The sequence below is a fragment of the Hemicordylus capensis genome, chromosome 9 (assembly GCF_027244095.1).
Source record: "Hemicordylus capensis ecotype Gifberg chromosome 9, rHemCap1.1.pri, whole genome shotgun sequence".
Taxonomy (NCBI): domain Eukaryota; kingdom Metazoa; phylum Chordata; class Lepidosauria; order Squamata; family Cordylidae; genus Hemicordylus; species Hemicordylus capensis.
In genome coordinates, this window is record NC_069665.1 from 25,148,044 (window position 1) to 25,167,555 (window position 19,512).

At 39.7% G+C, this 19,512-nt stretch overlaps 1 protein-coding gene across 15 annotated transcripts in view; it reads left to right on the forward strand.

Moving 5' to 3' along the window:
* CHD9 (chromodomain helicase DNA binding protein 9) overlaps positions 1–19,512 on the forward strand; it is an 81,800-nt gene that overhangs the window by 35,603 nt on the left and 26,685 nt on the right. For all 15 annotated transcript variants that reach the window (XM_053270787.1, XM_053270786.1, XM_053270792.1 and 12 more), the window contains 13 exons: positions 4,598–4,709; positions 4,856–5,002; positions 7,255–7,323; positions 7,414–7,469; positions 8,146–8,263; positions 8,565–8,651; positions 9,569–9,706; positions 10,508–10,629; positions 11,102–11,345; positions 11,684–11,860; positions 12,308–12,451; positions 16,471–16,726; positions 18,540–18,750. In XM_053270787.1, the coding sequence (XP_053126762.1) occupies positions 4,598–4,709; positions 4,856–5,002; positions 7,255–7,323; positions 7,414–7,469; positions 8,146–8,263; positions 8,565–8,651; positions 9,569–9,706; positions 10,508–10,629; positions 11,102–11,345; positions 11,684–11,860; positions 12,308–12,451; positions 16,471–16,726; positions 18,540–18,750 (1,881 nt within the window). The remainder of the gene's footprint in view (positions 1–4,597; positions 4,710–4,855; positions 5,003–7,254; positions 7,324–7,413; positions 7,470–8,145; positions 8,264–8,564; positions 8,652–9,568; positions 9,707–10,507; positions 10,630–11,101; positions 11,346–11,683; positions 11,861–12,307; positions 12,452–16,470; positions 16,727–18,539; positions 18,751–19,512) is intronic.

Genomic DNA, 19,512 nt, shown 5'->3' on the forward strand with positions numbered 1-19,512 from the left:
TATGCTTCTGTCATAAGCATATTATAGTGAGTTTCTTGGCTTGCCATTTATTATTTTAAATGACATGACACTCAAGTGATCATTATAGCCACCCACATGTGTATAAAGTTAGACTTCATCTAATGATCAAAGGTAATGAAATTCAGGATCTCTGTGCTGATGTAAATAGGATCAGGGAGCTCTCACAAAGAACCTGAAGTTTTAAAAGGACACTGAGATTCTACTCAGTGCATTTTTATGAATATCTCTTGCAAATTAGACTTCAACTGGTCTAGTATAGTAAATTGGCAGGCAGGAAATTGCTCTTGTTCTTTGACAATGTTCTTATGAAGGAAGAAAAGTTGACTTTTTATTATCTCCTGCTAAAAAGAATAAAAGGACTTCTATTGTAGATAGAAAAATGGTAGATATAATCACACACAAAAATTGCGAATTCCAAGTGGCTATTGCTTCATGGCTGGGCAGTAATCATGTAGTTGCATTTCACAAGAAGAATGGAAGTGGTTCAGTTACACAAGATTAAAATCCAATGGATACATTTATTTTACCAGAAACCAAAGTACAATGATTGAGCAAAATGATGTTACTAATTTTAACTTCATATTTATTTATTTTCTGCCAAAGGCATTTTAAAATACTTTTATCCCCAAGAGGCTCACAGTCTGAACACACATGCATTTACGTGCACACACCTCTCAGTCCTAAGTGTGTTGATGGTGTCTTTTGAGCTCTACCCTGCTTAGAGACTAGTTAGCTTCATTGGCACTTCAAGCTTTGTGAATTATTTAATGTCAGACAACTTTTTGAGCCCAATATAGTCAAAATTATCATCTTGGCTTCTGCCATTTTGAAACATCCCAGTTGGCTATATGGTAAATACATAATGTATTTCAAGTTGATAGAGTGATAATTTCAGATTGATTATTTAGGGCACAAGATTTTGGTTTGGATTTCAAAAAGCCCAGAATGGCAAGATTCTGTGTGAGAGTAGACTCTTGGAGAAATTCATTCTCAACTTAAGTTGAATTTCTGTAGTCTATGAGGCTGTAATACAGAGTAGGTGAACTTGTTCAACAGTGAAATCTTGTTAAAACATGAACATAGAGCAGTTGTAGCCTATTACTCTCAAAATTTTAAAAATATCTGCCTTTTAATAGCCACATCCACTGCTTGAGAGCATTAGAATAGTTGTGGGGAATTGCGGGGGGTGAGGGCCGGGAGAGGCAGCAAACAGGGAAGCAGGGTGATGGAGACCCAGCCCATGGGAGTATGATGTAGTGGTGCTGCGCAATGAAGCTTATGTCCAAAGTGATGGTGGCTATATTGGAAAGTGTTAGCCCTTACCGTTCTAGTAGAAACTTTGCTTGCTTGTGTGACTGCATCAAATACTGGCAAGACTCCAGAGCTTGACACAAAAGACGTAGGATTTACTACCAAGCCTACATTGTTGTTGTCTATTGAGTGGGGTTTGTGAAGCCCCACCTACATAGCAAGATGCAATTGAGCCACTGATTATTATTGGTGAATCTACATGTAGTTTTGTTGCTGTGTTTGCAAGAAAAAGGGCTGCTTTATATATTAGATCCATGCAAAAGCTATAAGAACAGCCCTGCTGGATCGGGCACAAGGCCCATCTATTCCAGCATCCTGTTTGACACAGTGGCCCACCAGATGCCACTGGAAGTCTACAGGCAGGAGTAGAGGGCAAGCCCTCTCTCCTGCTGTTACCCCTATGCAACTGGTATGCACAGGCATCCTGCCTTTCAGGCTGGAGGTGGCCTATAGCCCTTTGACTAGTAGCCATTGATAGACCACTCCTCCATGAAGTTATCCAAACCCCTCTTAAAGCCACCCAGGTTGTTGGCTTTTACCACATCTTGTGGCAGATAATCCTATAAGTGGATTATGCATTGTGTGAAAAGTACTTCCGTTTCTGGATCCTACATTTCCTGGCAATCAATTTCATGCGATGACCCCTGGTTCTAGTGTGATGTGAGAGGGAGAAGCATTTTTCTCTATCCACTTTCTCCACACTATGCATGATTTTATAGACCTCTATCATGTCTCCTCGCAATTGTCTTTTTTTCTAAACTAAAAAGCCCCAGGTTTTGTAGCCTTGCCTCATAAAGAAGGTGCTCTAGGCCCCTGATCATCTTGGATGCCCTCTTCTGCACCTTTCCTAGTTCTACAATGTCCTTTTTTAGATGTGATGACCAGAATAGTACCCAGTCCTCCAGGTGTGGCTGCACCATAGGTTTGTATAAGTACATTCTAATAGTCGCTTTATTTTCAATCCCCTTCCTAATGATCCCTAGCATGGAATTGGCCTTTTTCACAGCTGCCGCACATTTCACAGCTGCCGCACTATTCTGTATGCTGACACTTTCAACGAGCTGTCCACCATGTCCCCAAGATCCCTCTCCTGGTCAGTCACCAACAGCTCAGATCCCATCAGCGTATAATTGAAGTTGGGTTTTTTTGTCCCAATGTGCGTCACTTTACACTTGCCAACATTGAACCGCATTTGCCATTTTGTCGCCCACTCACCCAGTGTGGAGGGATCCTTTTGGAGCTCCTCACAATCCGTTTTGGATTTCACTACCCGAAAGAGTTTGGTATCATCTGCAAATTTGGCCACCTCGGTGCTTACCCCTACTCTACTTCTAGATCATTTATGAATAAATTAAAAAGCACTGGTCCCAGTACAGATCCCTGGGGGACCCCACTTCTTACTTCCCTCCATTGTGAAAATTCCATTAATACCTATCCTCTGTTTCCTGCCCTTCATCCAGCTAGCAATCCACACATGTACTTGTCCCCTTATCCCATAAGTTTCCTCAGGAGTCTTTGATGAGGAACTTGGTTGAAAACCTTTTGGAAGTCCAGGTATACTATATCAACTGAATCACCTTGATCCACACACTTGTTGACACTCGCAAACAACTCCCAAAGGGTTGTGAGGCAAGATTTACCTTTGCAGAAGCCATGCTGGTTCTCTCCCAGCAGGGCCTGTTCTATGTGCTTTACAATTTTATCCTTGAAGATGCTTTCCATCAATTTGCCTGGAATGGACGTTAAACTAAATAGCCTGTAATTTCCCAGATCGCCCCTGGATCCCTTTTTGAAAATCGGTGTTACATTTGCTACTTTCTAGTCCTCTAGTACAGAGCCTGATTGCAGGGATGAGTTATATATATATCAAATAGCTTCCACATTCCAGCACATGGTGTTAGGTCATTTCCTGTATTTCATATAGGTATATATATTTCATATAGGAAATGAGAGTAGGTTTACACCAGCCCAATCACATACAGAATGTATGCATGCCAGTGCTGTGAGTTCCTCACAGCATCTGTGAAGATATTCCTGTGCCAGCCCAATTGTATGCTATTAAAGGTTTTCAGGCATTCCACCTACAGCATAGTTTTTAGTGGCCTTGAAAGAATTCTAATGTGCAATTCAACTCTGAAATAACCAGTATGAGCATCTGCCATTAAATATTTCATATTTTCTACCTGTGAAGCTGTTGCACAATCAAATCTACTTTTAATACATGTTTCTTCTACAAAGAATATTTAATGTTAATTTGTATATTTCCATAAGATCAGTAAAATGCTTCTTGATTTTAACATTACTCAGTGTTTGCATATACATGGAAAATTATTTATTTAAGCCAGTTTTATTTAGTCATTTCTTTAAGTATAGTAAGGCTGAAATTTGCTCCATCAGCTCTCTTACTGCTTTTAATTATCTTCCAGTGGTCGGTCATGTTTACTGTTTTTGATGTGTAGTAATTGCAGCAAACGAATAAGGGCAAAGCTTTTTTTGGGTCTGTGAAGCAGCAAAAATTTCTTTTCTAAAGCAATTCTCTCACTGCTACATAGTATGTAATTATCAAATCTGCATTATGCAAAGTATGCATCTAAGGACATCTCTTTATCTGAATTTGGGTTTAATTGTAATCACATTGTGATTATTCTGAGACAGCATTTGAAAAGCAGTACTTGTCAGATTTTAAATATGGAAAATTACATGTATTTGCAGTCCTCTGATTAAAACCAGATTGAAAGATATTAATATTGCCCTTTATTCTGTAACCCTTTGAATATAAACTCAGAAGTAATTAGCACTGTTATATTTGGAATATAATTTTCACTACATTTCTGTAGTCATTATCAGTTGTTGATGATAGAGGTCCTGTAATTCTTTGTTTTTAAATTCCAAATTGTCAACTTCAGGAATTTATGGGTGTGCTTACTCTGTTGAATAATATATACAAATCCTTTAGAATTATACAGTGTGTGTATGTTAAATTAATTTTTGTATCAACAGTGTGTTTCTTAGTATTGTGTCATATAATTACCAGTGACAGGCATATTTGTAGGTATTCCTTTACATTTGAATCTTCTTCCACTAAAGTAAGCCATATTTTCATAAGAAAAAAACACGTTACCTTTCCTCTTCTAAAGCCAAGGAAAGGAGGAAATATTTAAAGTGTTTAATCTTTGACAGTGTATTTTGAATGTTTTAATGGAAGAATCTCAATGACTAATTTTTCATGCATAAACCTTTAACTTTGCCTTTTGTTTCAAAACAGCAAGCTTATTATTACTCTGGGTAAAAAGCAGAAGAGAAAAAATGAATCTTCAGATGAAATGTCTGATGCTAAGCAGACTCCTCAGCAGCCATTCAAAGATGAGGCATCTCAGGTACTCAAAAATTATCATTTGCTTATAAAAAGCTTGCCCTAAACATTAACTCAGCCCCCACTTCCATCCTTACCCACAGCATCCAACACTTTTCCAGATGTTGGTTAAAGTATTATCTCAGTTATATGCAACATATTATATTGTAGAAAAGAAGATCAAATCGACAAGTTAAAAGAAAGAAATATGCAGAAGAAGGTGAAGGAAAACAATCTGAGGAGGAAGCAAAAGTGCCTGTGAAAATTAAAAAGAATTCAGCTCCTTTGCCTGCTGAACAGCCTCTACAATTATTTATAGTAAGTGAAACTCATTATTATTTGTAGAGTCTACCTCTTGCAGCTCTCTGTATTTAGTTTCAAAGGTTAAGTTTGCGTGGTTGGCCTTGTCTAGGCAACGTAAATATACAATTACAGATGCCATTTTTCATTAAATTCTATGCAGTGTGGTGTTGTATTTGCCTGAGACAACGCTGTTTCCCACGCTACTGCACAAAGCCAGCCTATGACTTGGGGACCCAGCCTTCTCAAGCCCCTTCATTTTATAACTTAGGTCTTAGATGTCTTAGAAATGCAGAGTAGTGAAGACGGCGATCCTTAAGAGTTATTTCTCTGTGTAATCCTCATTGAAACAAATTGTAGCTATAGAACATAGGAAGCTGCCTTATACAGAGTCAGACGATTGGTCCGTGTAGCTCAGTATTGTCTACCCTGACTATCAGCAGCTCTCCAAGGTTTCAGGCAGGAGCCTTTCCCAGCCCTGCCTGGAGATGCTGCTAGGGACTGAATGTGAGACTTTCTGCATGCAAAGCAGATACTCTACCACTGGGTTACACACCATAAGCAGTGAACTCTGCATTGTGTCTTATATTCCCTTGGACAGGGTAGGCAACCTTGGTGCTCCAGCTTTTGCTGAACTACAACTCCCATCATTTCCAGCTGCCATTTTCAGCAACAGGAGAGCCAAGGTTGCCTACCCCTGCTCTAGGATATCTTTGCCTCGTGTGGTGATTCGTTGTATGGGTGGGAGCTCCTATGGATGCATGTAGCTCCTCCTCACCCAAAAGGGAGTTCAGGTTCAGTGGAGCTGGGTAGCTTTGTGTGCTCAGAACAATGCATGTGCAGAGCTGTCCACTTCAGTGAGGTGAATCAGAGAGCTGGCTTTCATTGGAGTATGCACGTGACTCTGCATCAAAGAACTTACGTAGTGTAGTGGTTAGACTAGGACTTAGAAGACCCAGGTCCAAATCTCCTCCTAGCTATGAAACTTGTTGGAAGACACTGGGACCCTGTGTCTCTCCCAGCCCAAACTATATGACAGGGATGTTCTGAGGATAAAATGCAGTAAGAGACAGGGGGGATAGGAATGGTGGGATAGAAGTGTAATACATCTGTGGAGCAAGCTAAGAATTCTGCATGCAAGCAATTAGTAATATGAATATATTTTGTTGGTAGAATGTTTTCATTTGAATTAATGCTGATGACAGATGAGTACTGTACAACAAAATAAAAGTGTATTTGGACTTCTCCCTTAAATGAAACTAGAGGAAGCCTAAAAGTGAGATTGTGTTGTAATGTTTTGCAGACTTCTTTTTTTTTTAAGTTATGAGTTAATGGATGCATGGCAATATTATATATTATACTATACATTATTATTATTTTACACAGTCAGACAGGTGTTATTATTATATATGATGGACATCCCAGATATGACACCCCTGCTAACTAAGATATCCTAGATATCTGTCACCCCTGCTAACTTGGCAAAGAGGCACCTTTTAACATGGTTATTCTCTTTATTTAGCAGGGAGAGAGTAACTGGCCCTATCCACCCCCAGCACAGGACCTCCTGTGACTGTTGCTGGTGTCTATCTTATGTTTCTTTTTAGATTGTGAGCCCTTTGGGGACAGGGATCCATCTTATTTATTTGTTATTTTGCTATATAAACTGCCCTGAGCCATTTTTGGAAGGGCGGTATAGAAATCGAATGAATGAATGAATATAATAAAGTTGGTTGGGGCAGGGGTGGGTGGGCAGGCAAAAATTGTATTTGTTTTATGTAAGATTGGCATGATCCAGACTAATCTGGTGGTGACTTAAGCAGCTTTGAAATAAATGAGACAAGTTAGTTATGACTAACTGAAGTTATTAACAATTTCAATTAACTGAAATTGCTAACTGAGCAAAGAGGCACCTTTAAAAAGTGATGATTCTCTTTTTTTTTTAGCATATGGAGAGAAACTGGCTCTGTCCATCCCCAGCACAGCGTTCCTGCAGTGGCCATTGCTGGTTTCTGTCCTGTTTCTTTTTTAGATTGTGAGCCCTTTGGGGACAGGAAGCCATTTTATTTGTTTTTATATCTGTGTAAACCACTTTGGGAATTTTTTGTTGAAAAGTGGTATATAAATATTTGTCACATTCGTACTGGACATAGCCTGGATCCTGCCCTTTTTATTTCACTACATATTCATTTAATGGGTAATTTATTCTCTTCCAGAATCACAAATGTTTTAACAGAATTTCAACCATTTTCTTCTTTGCTCTTGTATAGGAGAATCCAAGTGAAGAAGATGCAGCAATTGTAGATAAAATTTTATCATCGAGAATCGTAAAAAAAGAAGTGAGTAAAAATGGGGATGTGAGTTGTTGGTTTACATCTATATTAAAATATAAATGAGTCTTAAAAGCAGAATGATGTGTCCTTTTTCAGATTCCTGGGGGAGTGATGGTGGAAGCAGAAGAATTTTTTGTTAAATACAAAAACTAGTAAGTATTCTAGCTAACTTGCTGTTTGTGCTACTTGTTAAAGAGTGAACAACTTCTAATATGATGCTTTATCATCTTGGATCACAATCCCAGGGACTATGTGAAAGAGATACATGTACTTTGGGCTTGTTTCTGGAAACCCTGGGTATCCTGGCTCCCTTAATAAGGCCTTTCTTAGTGCTATCACCAGTGTGGCCCTTGCTTTCTTTGTTTCCTTACTTAGCTTGCCATGTAGCTGCATACGGCTTCTCCTAGAGGTCTTCTGTATATGTAGGGGCACTTCAATCCAACAATAGTGATTAGCAAGTAGAAATGAATAGTTTATTTATTTATTATTAAACTTATATACCACCTTTCATTAAAACAATCCCAATAGTTGTTCTCTTGTTTCTGAATCAGTGCCACAATCTGTTTGTTTGTGTGTTAATTTGCATTTTTATGTAGGATTGGGCTCTGAAATGAGAGCATGCAGTTGCATACAGGCACCTTGACATTGTGGTTTCATTGAAAATTTCAGGAAACCCTCTCAATAACATCTGGAATATAGGGTATCAAAAGCTGACCTGCAGTTTTCTTTGAGTAAATGATTTATCTAATATAGCTAAGGCCACATCTAAAAGATATACACCAACCTATGCTTGAAATAGTGGGCTCACATAATACTTTGTGATTCTAGCTCTTACCTCCATTGTGAATGGGCCACAGAACAGCAACTTTTAAAGGATAAAAGAATCCAGCAGAAAATAAAACGTTTCAAGCTGAGGCAAGCACAGAGGGCCCATTTTTTTGCAGATGTGAGTATATGTTAGAACCACCCCCTACAAAGCTAATTAAAATCTTGATTACCAGAAGCCTAAACATATTTTGCAGTTCAAAAGTTTATTACATTCTGGGAAGTGTGTGTGTTCTTAAGCAACTTTGTCAAGTAATGGTGACTTGATTAATTTTCTGTTCTCTACGGTTTGATATCTGGTAAACCATGTGCAACTCATTTATGAAATTACAAGTTACTAAATGTATAGTATTCTTGAACTGAGCCTTTCCATAGTGTGAACTGGTTCAATTTAAGTGATTATAAAATATACTCAATTTTAGATGGAAGAAGAACCTTTTAATCCAGATTATATTGAAATAGATCGGGTTTTAGAAGTCTCCTTTTGTGAAGATAAGGACACTGGAGAGGTATGGATTTGACAAAAAAAAACCTGTATGTAATCCAAGGCAATGGTTTCACAAACTCTATCACCAACAAAACATGAATACCCTTTGAGTAATGCATGTACTTATAATTATGTGCATGGCATGTATGTATATACATTTTGTTTTCATATTGTAAACTGCCCTGAGCCTTTGGGATAGTACTGAGGCAGAACAAAAGGCTAAACAATAAAATATTTAATGCACACACAGTTACAGAGAGCAGTATTGTAGAAGGCAAAACAAAAAACAAAAAACCCAGAATTAACAGGGGTGGGGGTCAGCTGCAGATTAACCTGAGTAAATTGGGGAAGAATTGAAATACGGGGGATTCAGATATGGAGAACCTTAAAAGTAAGAGCTTGGTATTGAAGGGAGTGCCATAAAAGGTTACTTAAACTAGACAGTTCTCTAGATAGCACTGTTTGGTTTCAATTGATCTCAGCCACCATGGATACTGTAAAGTGTAACACCTTTCATCCAAATGATAGGTCTTCAAATTCCTACTTTTTCATTTCCTACATAGTGCCGTGCCAGTGTTACTATATGAAAACTTTACTCCCGTTCATTCATACCTTTTATTTATTTATACTTATTGGACTCCTCCTACTGTGCACTTCACCCCCAGTGTCATTCCAATTATGTAATAAGTCCATTTTCATATTTTCTCATATGGTGAGAGAAATATCCATTTTAAGGAATAGATTAGATTTTTAATATTTACCTTGCTTGGTTCCAATCCCTTCAGGATGTTTATAGAAGTGGTCTTGGCCATTATAGTATTGAGAATGTAGAGATTCCTTCCTCTTAAATGAGAAGGCCCATTTTCCTTTAGTATAGTATGCTAGAATTCCACAAGCTAAATAGAAAGCTATTAACACAAGGATTTTTCCCCACCACAGCCTGTTACTTATTATTTAGTAAAATGGTGCTCGTTACCATATGAAGACAGCACATGGGAACTGAAAGAAGATGTAGACCAAGCAAAAATTGAAGAATTTGAACAGCTGCAAGCTTTAAGGCCAGATTCAAGACGATTGGTAAGGAGATGTGTACATAACTTCTCATAGAGGTGGTACTAGTTGCTAAGAGGATTAAGCTCCCCTCACATTATGTTTCTTGATTGCATTCACCTTCTCTGCCATTCCAGTCATTGTACTATAGAGTACTAGCCAGGTATCTGCTCCTGGGAGGTGATCATGTGACTTAATTTCTGTAGTCAAATAGGAGGGACTCTCTCTATAACCTGATGTAAAATAAGTTCACTTGGAAATGTTCTGAGTTTAGCAGGATTGACTTTCTTGCATATACTGTATGCTTAGGATTGCAACTGCAAAATCATAGGGTCAGAACTAACTTTTTTGAAGTCTAATGAATCTTAACATCTGCTCTAATGAGACTCCAGGCCTCCTAAATTTTCTTAACTGCAGAGTATCATAAGCAAAGTAGAGAAGTTGTTTGTATCCTCAAATTCTACTTCCTATGCACTCTGGAAAGACAGAGCTATACTAATAGCTGACTTCCCCATGATCATGTGGAATGTATCTATCTTGCTCTGAACAACAGGGCTGTGACATAGCTTTGCAGCTTTGTTGTATTTCCCTCAAACAGCAATTCCCAGATGTTGTTGACTACAACTCCCATAATCCCCAAGCAATAGCTATTGCAACTGGGGATTCTGAGAGTTGTAGTCAACAACATCTGGGAATCTCTGTTAGAGGGAGTACTGCATCTGACTCCAAAGGCTCTAGGTGGTTTCACATTTGCAGGCCTATGCCAGTTCTCCTAATTCTGCTCCGTTTCACTCCAGATATTCACTTGCATGTTGTTTTATTCTTCAGGATCGGCCACCTCCTAATTCATGGAAGAAGATAGAACAGTCCAGGGAATATAAAAATGGCAACCAACTCAGGGAATACCAGCTGGAAGGGCTCAACTGGCTCCTTTTCAACTGGTATAATAGGTATGTACTCTGAACAGATCAAAGCAATTTTAATGCTACAGTTGCTTCAAAGGCTCTATATGTTTAAACACTTAAAGTAGGGGAAGTATTTACTTGAACTGCATGTAAACTGGCATTCTAGTTACAGCAACTTTGTGTGTATGTGTGGTTCCATCCCAGACCATTTACAGATATATGTAAATGCAGTTTGCCTTTGTATATTTATGTAATGGTAAAGGGAGAAGGATTACCATCCAAACATTTTTAGAGAAGAATTTCTATGTTGAAAGCACAAGTGACAATACAAACAGGAATGGGCTGGATTCTTATATTTTTATTCAGCTCTCATGTCTGAAGTGTTTTCAACATTACATTCTTGCTATACAGAATACTGAAAATCCTCAGGTCTGTCTTATGTGTGATGATTTGAAATCATCCTTCAAGTGTGTCTCCTTGTAGCCCTTCTAACAAATTCTTTGTGTATTTTTTCCAGACAAAACTGCATTTTAGCAGATGAAATGGGTCTAGGCAAAACCATCCAGTCAATAACATTCCTTTATGAAATCCTTCTGACTGGCATAAGAGGGCCTTTCCTGATTATAGCTCCACTTTCCACCATAGCCAACTGGGAAAGAGAGTTCCGCACGTGGACAGATCTTAATGTGGTGGTGTATCATGGGAGCATGGTTAGCAGGCAGATGATACAACAGTATGAAATGTACTTCAGGGACTCGCAGGTAACTTCTTATATTGGCTTATAAATAGCAAACCATTATAAACGGGACAAATTTATTTGTATGCAAATAGTTATTCCCTTTGTGACTTGCCTGGTTTTTATCCAGTTGAATCAGTTTAGACCCTCAGTGTAATGCACTGAAAGTCAGTGTAATGCTCTGAAAACCATTAGTGATATGTTCGATGCTGTATCACAACAAAATATATGGGTAGATTTTAGCAACCTGACAACCTGCCGCCATGTTGGTTGCACATAGGTTGAGATAACTGCAACTCTGTAACTTCTCTTTGCAGATTTGGTTCCCTCCATCACTGTATTATGTTCTTTTATTTTCTCTAGGGCCGTATTATTAGAGGTACATATAAGTTTCAGGCTATCATCACCACTTTTGAAATGATTCTTGGTGGCTGTCCAGAACTCAATGCAATTGAATGGCGCTGTGTTATTATTGACGAAGCACACAGACTGAAGAATAAAAACTGCAAACTTCTAGAGGGTCTCAAACTCATGAATCTTGTGAGTGTCTATTTTTTTTTTCAGTTTCTTGATGTAACTTAGATGAATTTACATGTAACTTAGATGAAAATGTGTGCTGCAATATGGCCAAGCTTCTTCTGTATCATAAACCCCCTCAGAAATCTACTTTGTGTATAGCATGTCATTCATTCTGCTGCTTGAATTCTTCACATGTGCACTGTAATAGTTACCTCTTTAAAATATATGGCACAGACAACTCTTAAGATTAAGATTCAAACAATAGACCACTGAAAGCAATGGCAAAAATTGTATTAACTTTAACAAATGATATTATTTTTTCAAAGGTGCAGAAAGTGATAGGGATACAGTACTTATGTGTAACTTCTGCTTTTTCATGAGTGGGCACATGTGCCATCTTTATTTCCTGTTAAAGATTCAAGTCCAGCTATATTTTAGATTATAATGTAAAATATGCATCTTTCATAGGAGCACAAGGTGTTATTGACAGGCACACCACTGCAGAATACAGTAGAAGAACTTTTCAGCCTCCTTCACTTCCTTGAACCTTTACGCTTTCCAGCAGAATCTACATTCATGCAGGAATTTGGAGACCTTAAGACAGAGGAGCAGGTATGAAACTTTTAATTTATGTTCCAGGATGCCACATTTAGTGGGCTGCTGTATTAATAAGCCCAATAGTAAATCAGTTGATCTCTGTAGGGATCCATGGTCCCTCACAACTGAGTTTTCTGAGCCTGCGCAGTAGGCCTGCGGAAGAATCTTTAGCTCTGTTTAGGCGCTCCAGCCCTTTAAGGTGTAGTGATATCAGAGCCTTCAAAGGGTACCTATAGAACAGACTGTAGAGCACCTCCTTCAGTTCCTTCTCATCTACTCACGCTGCCTCGAGAAGGATCTGCACTTCTTTTCCCTCGTTCCTGTAAGAGATTTAAATACTACTTATTTGATATTTGGACTTTTGATTTGGACTGTTCTTGACTATTCTTTCTGCTTAATACTCTGGATTGTTTCTCAACTCGGATATTTTTACCTCGGACTGTTTCTGGACTTTGCTTGTTACTGCCTTTGGCTTAGGCATTCTATCTCTGATCTTTTTGGCTGACTTGGACCTAGCTATGTCTGCCCCAAAGAGTACTAAATGATGTGCGGCCTGTAATGGTACTATGCCTTCCTCAGATGAACATGCTGACTGCCTAATTTGTTTGATGGACTCCCATAACTCTAGAGCCTGTAAGGTCTGTCTCTTTTTTTAAAAGAAGGCACGACTAAGCAGAGAACTTGGTCTAAAAGCCTGAGAACTTCACCTGGAGATGCCAAGAACGAACTGGGAAATTCGCCTGGGGACGCCAAGCAGAGAACTGCAGCGTCTAGCAGGTCGGCGCTGTTGATGTCAAGCTTGATGCCTTCACCTTCGATGTTTATGCCTTCGGGTTCAACTTTTAAGAGGGTATGAACGGCATAAACATGATCATCAATGTTCATTGGGAGAGGCCCACAAAAAGAATGAAAAAACATGCTTCCTTGTGGGATTGAATGCAGCAAAATCAGTTCCAACTAAGTCGGCATCAGATTTGGCGCTGAAAGTGCCAACCATGCTGTCAACAAGAATGCCCTCTCCTCCTTCAGCTCAACCTGCGACGTTCTCCCCTCGACCCTCGTCTTCGATGACCGCTTCATCAACTTCATTGGCTCCAGGATGCCCAAGTTCCTCTCCAACATCAATGGTGCCAGCGCTCTTGACACAGTCTCCACCAACATAGACTCATCGACCCTTGGCACCAAGACATTTGACGGCAACAGTGCCACACGCTTCATCGTTGCTGGCTTGTGGTTTGTCTTCAGCATCAACACCCTCGACCTCCACACAGACGTTGATGCAGGTAACGACTTTGGATCCACATCATCTGTCTCCAGTTCATTCACTGTTTTTGCCCATAGTTATTTCTCAAACATCGCCACCGATTCAGTCACCCTCTCAACGATCACCTGAGCATTCAGTGACACTTCCTTGGATTCCCCAGCACTCAAAAAGCTGAATCACCAAGGGGGCACTGTGTAGAGGTTCCTGAACAACTTGCCCTACAACTGTGGGACTGGTGCTTGTGTTATGATATCCTTCCTATGGCCATCCATATCAAAGGACAGGATAAGGTTCTGGCTGACTCGCTTAGTCGGAATGTCTCCTTCTGTACTCTCCATGAGTGGGAGCTAAATGAGGCTGTTCTGTCAGACCTTTTTGGCCTGGGTGCACCCACTGTTGACTTGTTTGCCACTATGGACAATACTAAGTGCTCTCTATTCTGTTCTAGGCTAGGCCTTGGCAAAGGATCACTAGGAGAAGCTTTTCAACTGCATTGGCAGGGCAAGCTATATTATCTTTTCTCCTCTTTCCTGCTGTTATCCCCTTTCCTGCTGTTAGGAAAGATACTTCAAGAACACACACAGTGCATCCTAGTCTGCCCCTGGTGGCCCTGGCCCTGTTGCCTACACCACATCAGGATCTCCTCACAAGAGAAGGGGACCAGGTTCTCCACCACGCTCTGCAGTCCCTCTTGCTCGTGGCAAGGAGGCTGAACTACTAGATGAAATCCTGCTAAATGAAAGAAAGGCCTCTACAAGAAGTTCCTGCAAGTGCAAATGGAAGCATTTCACATCCTACGCTTCTTTGAAAGGCTTTGACTCTCTCAAGACCTCAATACGACAGAAACTCCTCTATCTTGCCTATTTCAAAGGATTGGAACTTCTAACACCTCCATTAAAGTTCACCTCTCCACCACTTCAGCACTCCACTGGGGCTGGGATGGCAAATCTGTCTTTGTCCATCCTGACTCTAAACTCTTTCAAAAGGGGGTTAACAACCTATACCCTCTGGTGTAGGCACCAGTTGCATCTTAGAGCTTCTCTCTTGTGTTGTCCACACTTACAGAGACCCCCTTTGAACCATTACTATCATCTTCCATGAGACTGCTATGCCTGAAAACCACCTCTAGTTTGCCATCACATCGGCAAGGCGGGTCAGTGAACTTGCTGCACTAAGGGCAGATTCCCCTTATACCAAATTTTTATCCAGCAAGGTTACCCTCAGTCCAGATCCTAACTTCCATCCTAAAGTTGTATCAGACTTGCATATCAACCAGGACATTGTGTTACCCACTTTTTTCAGTGACCCTTCTGCACCCCTTAAACATTCTATGCATGCCCTGGACGTCTGAAGGTGTCTCCTTTACTTCTTGGACCACATAAAGGCATTCAGATGATCAAACAAACTATTCATCTCCTATGCAGGGACTAGTAAAGGTTTAGCCATTTCAAGACAAAGATTGTCCAACTGGCTAGTTCAGCTGATCTTCTTTTGTTACAAGAAGCAAGGCATTCAGCCACACACCAAGATCAGGGCACATTCCACTAGGTCCATGACTACCTCAGCTGCCCACATGTCGGGCATCAGTATGGAGGACATTTGCAGGGCTACTACCTGATCCTCAGACCTACCCTTCATCCGACACTAATATCAGAGCCTTGAAAGGGTGCCTATGGTACCAGCAGTAGAGCGCCTCCCTATTCTTCCATGGGCCTACTGCGTAGGCACAGAAGGCCCAGTTGTTAGTGACCATTGATCACCACAGAGAAAATAAGTTACAAGTAAACAACCTGTTTTTCCTTTCACCCGCAACTTCATCACCACTTGAAATAAAGCCAAAGTAATGTGAGTGGGTGAGCTTATTGCTGCTTGGTTTGTTTCTGGTTGTCATAATTCACTGTGGGTGTAAGAATACTGTAATGAGGGGGAGAAATGAAATCATACACTTGGTTGTATTGGGGGTATTTGGAATAAAAATATAAATCTATTCATTGCAGACATTCTTATCTGTGCAGAATCTAAGTTATTGGCTAATTAAGATAAATGTGTAGGACAAGATCCAAAGAGCTACTTAGGTGCACCAAAAGATTTGGGCAAGTCCATAGGGATCTTTTCACTCCTTTGCTTCTTTGAACAGGAAATCCTCATAACCGCAAACAGCTTTTGAGATTCCCCTCTATTTAAAATGTGGCTTTTTATCTTGCAGCTGCTGTTCAAAAAATTCAAGGCCATAGTCTCCTAGGGTGTGCAGAATTAGTGTGCATGGATCTTTTGGCTCTTACCTGTTTTCTGAAAAACTGTTACCTACAGGACTGAATAATTGAAATATAATACCTTAGAAGCCTTGTTCTGTGCTTCAAGTGCCATGTCTTTTCTTTTTTTTTTTTTAAACAAAACACAGAGCATTAAAAATGGCCCTTATCAGAGAAAGCTAGTTATAAATCTGGGGGGGGGGGTGGTGGTGGTGGTATATATGTATGTATGTTCAAATGAAGTTAAGCTGCTTTTTAAAGCAATGCTACACAGCCTCTTAAACAGCTCAGTTCCTGTGGTTTGTCAAGAGTCTAAGCTAGTTTTAAGTTTAAGCATAGTGGCTGACATGTTGGCCTAAATTTATTTGAATAAAAATTCAAATAAATAAATTCATTGAAATTTCAGTTTAACTTCCTCAAGTAAATTTAGTTGAGATGCCAGCCACTGTCTTGTAGTAGCTTGTGGATTGTACTGGATTTTATATTGGTTTTTGATAAACTGCTTCTATTTTATATAGGTGCAAAAGTTGCAAGCTATTCTGAAACCAATGATGCTGAGAAGGCTAAAAGAAGATGTAGAAAAGAAGTTGGCTCCAAAGGAAGAAACTATTATTGAAGTGGAGCTAACTAATATCCAGAAGAAATACTATCGAGCTATTTTAGAGAAAAACTTTGCATTTTTGTCAAAAGGAGCAGGCCAAACCAATGTACCCAACTTAGTTAACACTATGATGGAGCTCAGGAAATGCTGCAATCACCCATATCTTATCAAAGGTAAAATGCAAAATCATCCATTTTGAGTTAGCTCAGGCCTTGTTCATGCTCTGTAAAATATGTTCTCCTTTTATCTGGAGCTCTGTTCTAATTGGTTCTTTCTCTGCTGCTGGAGAAAGACATCGCCTGTGGGTTAACCATCCCACATGCTCCAGAGGAAGGACTATGCTAATTAACTGAAGCTTTGATAACCTGGGAAGGATAGCCCAGCCCAGTTTCTGTAGTCCTGTGTCCTGCTTGAGAGACACCTTCTCGTCTATCCTTATCTGGCCTTTACCACACTTCTTCAGTTCCTACAAGCCCTGTGCAACTGTTTGGGGACCAGGCACCGTGCCTGGAAAAGCAGCAAGGCTGGTAAGGAGCTCCTTACTGGCTCCTTAAGGGAACCACTCCTTGCCCTGTCAAGCCGGCGCAGTACTTCCCAGAGGAGACACCAAACTGGCTTGTGCACATCCCCACTGAGGACACAGTTCTTTTGTTTTGCACAGTATATGACTCTTTCTCCTCTCAGGTGTCTTTTCTGCTAGTAATGGACTTGGACATTAGAAACTGGGTTGGGCTATCCTTCCCAGGCTCTTAAAGCTTCAGTAATCTTGCATACTCTTGCCTCTGGAGCACATGGGAAGGATTACCTACAGAAGATGTCTTCTGTTCCTGCAGCAAGAAGCTTTCACGGTAAATAACCAATGCTCCTTTAAAAAAAAACAACTAATTTTGATTGTCAGCCACCTTGAGCAGTTGTTTGGAAGCAGAAGGGTAGGATAAAAAGCTTAAAATCAATAAAATGCCTTGGCATTGGTGGAGTATTGGGATGTATCTCAGAGGTAGCTATGATAAGGTTGAGTGTAGCAACAGAGTCATTGATCTGTTACCCGTATTTTAAAGAAGAAATCCTCCTTTGCACATATTTTTAAAGTCCCAATAAATGTTTATGAACTGGATAGCAGTTGCCACTCCATAACATACTTTTGAAATAAAAATATAGATAGCCAATATGAAGAAAAAGCATTAATATCAAATAGTGTCAATGATTGATTAAAATGCAGAGAAACTGACCATAACATATAACTGGGCCACTACAGGTGGCCTTCATTATTTGTAGGGGTTCTCTTCTCACCTATAGGCATAAATACAGAAATCGTGAATAACAAAACCTTGATTCTGTGGGAATTGGAGGGTTAGGTTCCGAACAGGGAAAAAAAGCCTAAAAACGGGGAGAAATAAGAGAAGAAATGCACACTACCTTGTTCTCCAGGACTCCAGAAATGCCCCTGAAACCCCCTAAATCAGCTGAATTTTTGGCAGGATTTTTTTTTTAAAGATCCTCAGTAGGGCTCTGTGCTCTAAAATGGCACCTGGAAGTGCCATCAGAATTCATTTCTGGAGATTCTGCAACTGTGAATAGGCAAATTTTAGCCTTTTTTTGCACCGCTGATAAAGATCTCTAAGACTCATACGCAGATGTGTAAAACCGCAGTTGCTTGAACCGTGGGTGATGAGGACCACTTGTACATTATTTCCAAGTAAACACTCAGGTTATAACATGCCCCTGGGACAAAGTAACATAAAACATACTATACTTTAAAAAAAGAAGTAAACCACACGTGTGTGTTTTTAAACAAGGATCAACTTACGGATGCTGTTTTGGGTTTTGTATGCTATATGCTGCTGTTTTTTGGTTTAAAATTGTGAATCTTTAAGGTATATGTGTTCTTTACTTTTTCATATTGCAGTGGTGTTATAAATCTTGCCATTGCACACCTTGAATAGAGGTGGGATATAAATATATACAAGTGTGCATTATATATGACAGGTGCTGAGGAGAAAATTCTAGGCGAGTTTAGGGAGACCTATAGTCCAACTGCTCCTGACTTCCATCTGCAAGCAATGATCCAGTCTGCTGGGAAACTAGTCCTCATTGACAAACTTCTTCCAAAAATGAAAGCAGGAGGCCACAAGGTGCTCATCTTTTCTCAGATGGTCCGCTGTCTTGATATTCTTGAAGATTACCTTATACATAAAAGGTATAGCATTCATATTGTATCTATAAAGTTCAATGGAATATTAACCACTTTTCAATTGACTTTGTTAATGCTTTCAGCTGCAAATAATCAAGTAACTGAGAAACTGAATGATAAACATAGATACATGAACTGACCCAGTTGTGCAGTTGCTTTTGTCACAGTTAATAGCAATAATTCCTCTGCAAAGAGTTAGTGGTCATTGGATGGTAAGAAATGCAGAGTATTTCTGCATTTCTACCTCTTGAAATTTTGGGGGTGGGAATGTGGCATGCAAACAAGAAACAAAGACTTCTATGGGTCTGCATTTCAGAACATGAACTCCTGATACAAATTAATATCAAAAATATATGGCACATTACATCTTGGCAACATATTTGGCAGTATTGCATATGTGATGTATCTTTGTATAACGAAAAGACAACGAAAAGACAATTTCACTGTGACCTGTCAGGACTGCATCTAGTTTTGTGGTACTTCTGTAATATTTGCAGAAAGGAATAGTCCTTGCCATGCACTAATGCAACAGGTGTGCAGGTGGAATTTTGTTAAAGAATTCCCTCCTTGCCATTGCCCTTTTATTGGAATTGTCAAAGCCAATGCACTCTAATATTTTACAAAATGCATAACTCTGGAAGAATGGCAGCTTGCCAAATGCCTGCAGGCTTGCGGTAGCAAGCATGAATTGTCCCCTTTGCTAAGCAGGGTCCACCTGGGTTTTCATTTGTTTGGGAGACGTGTGAGTACTGTAAGATACTCCCCTCA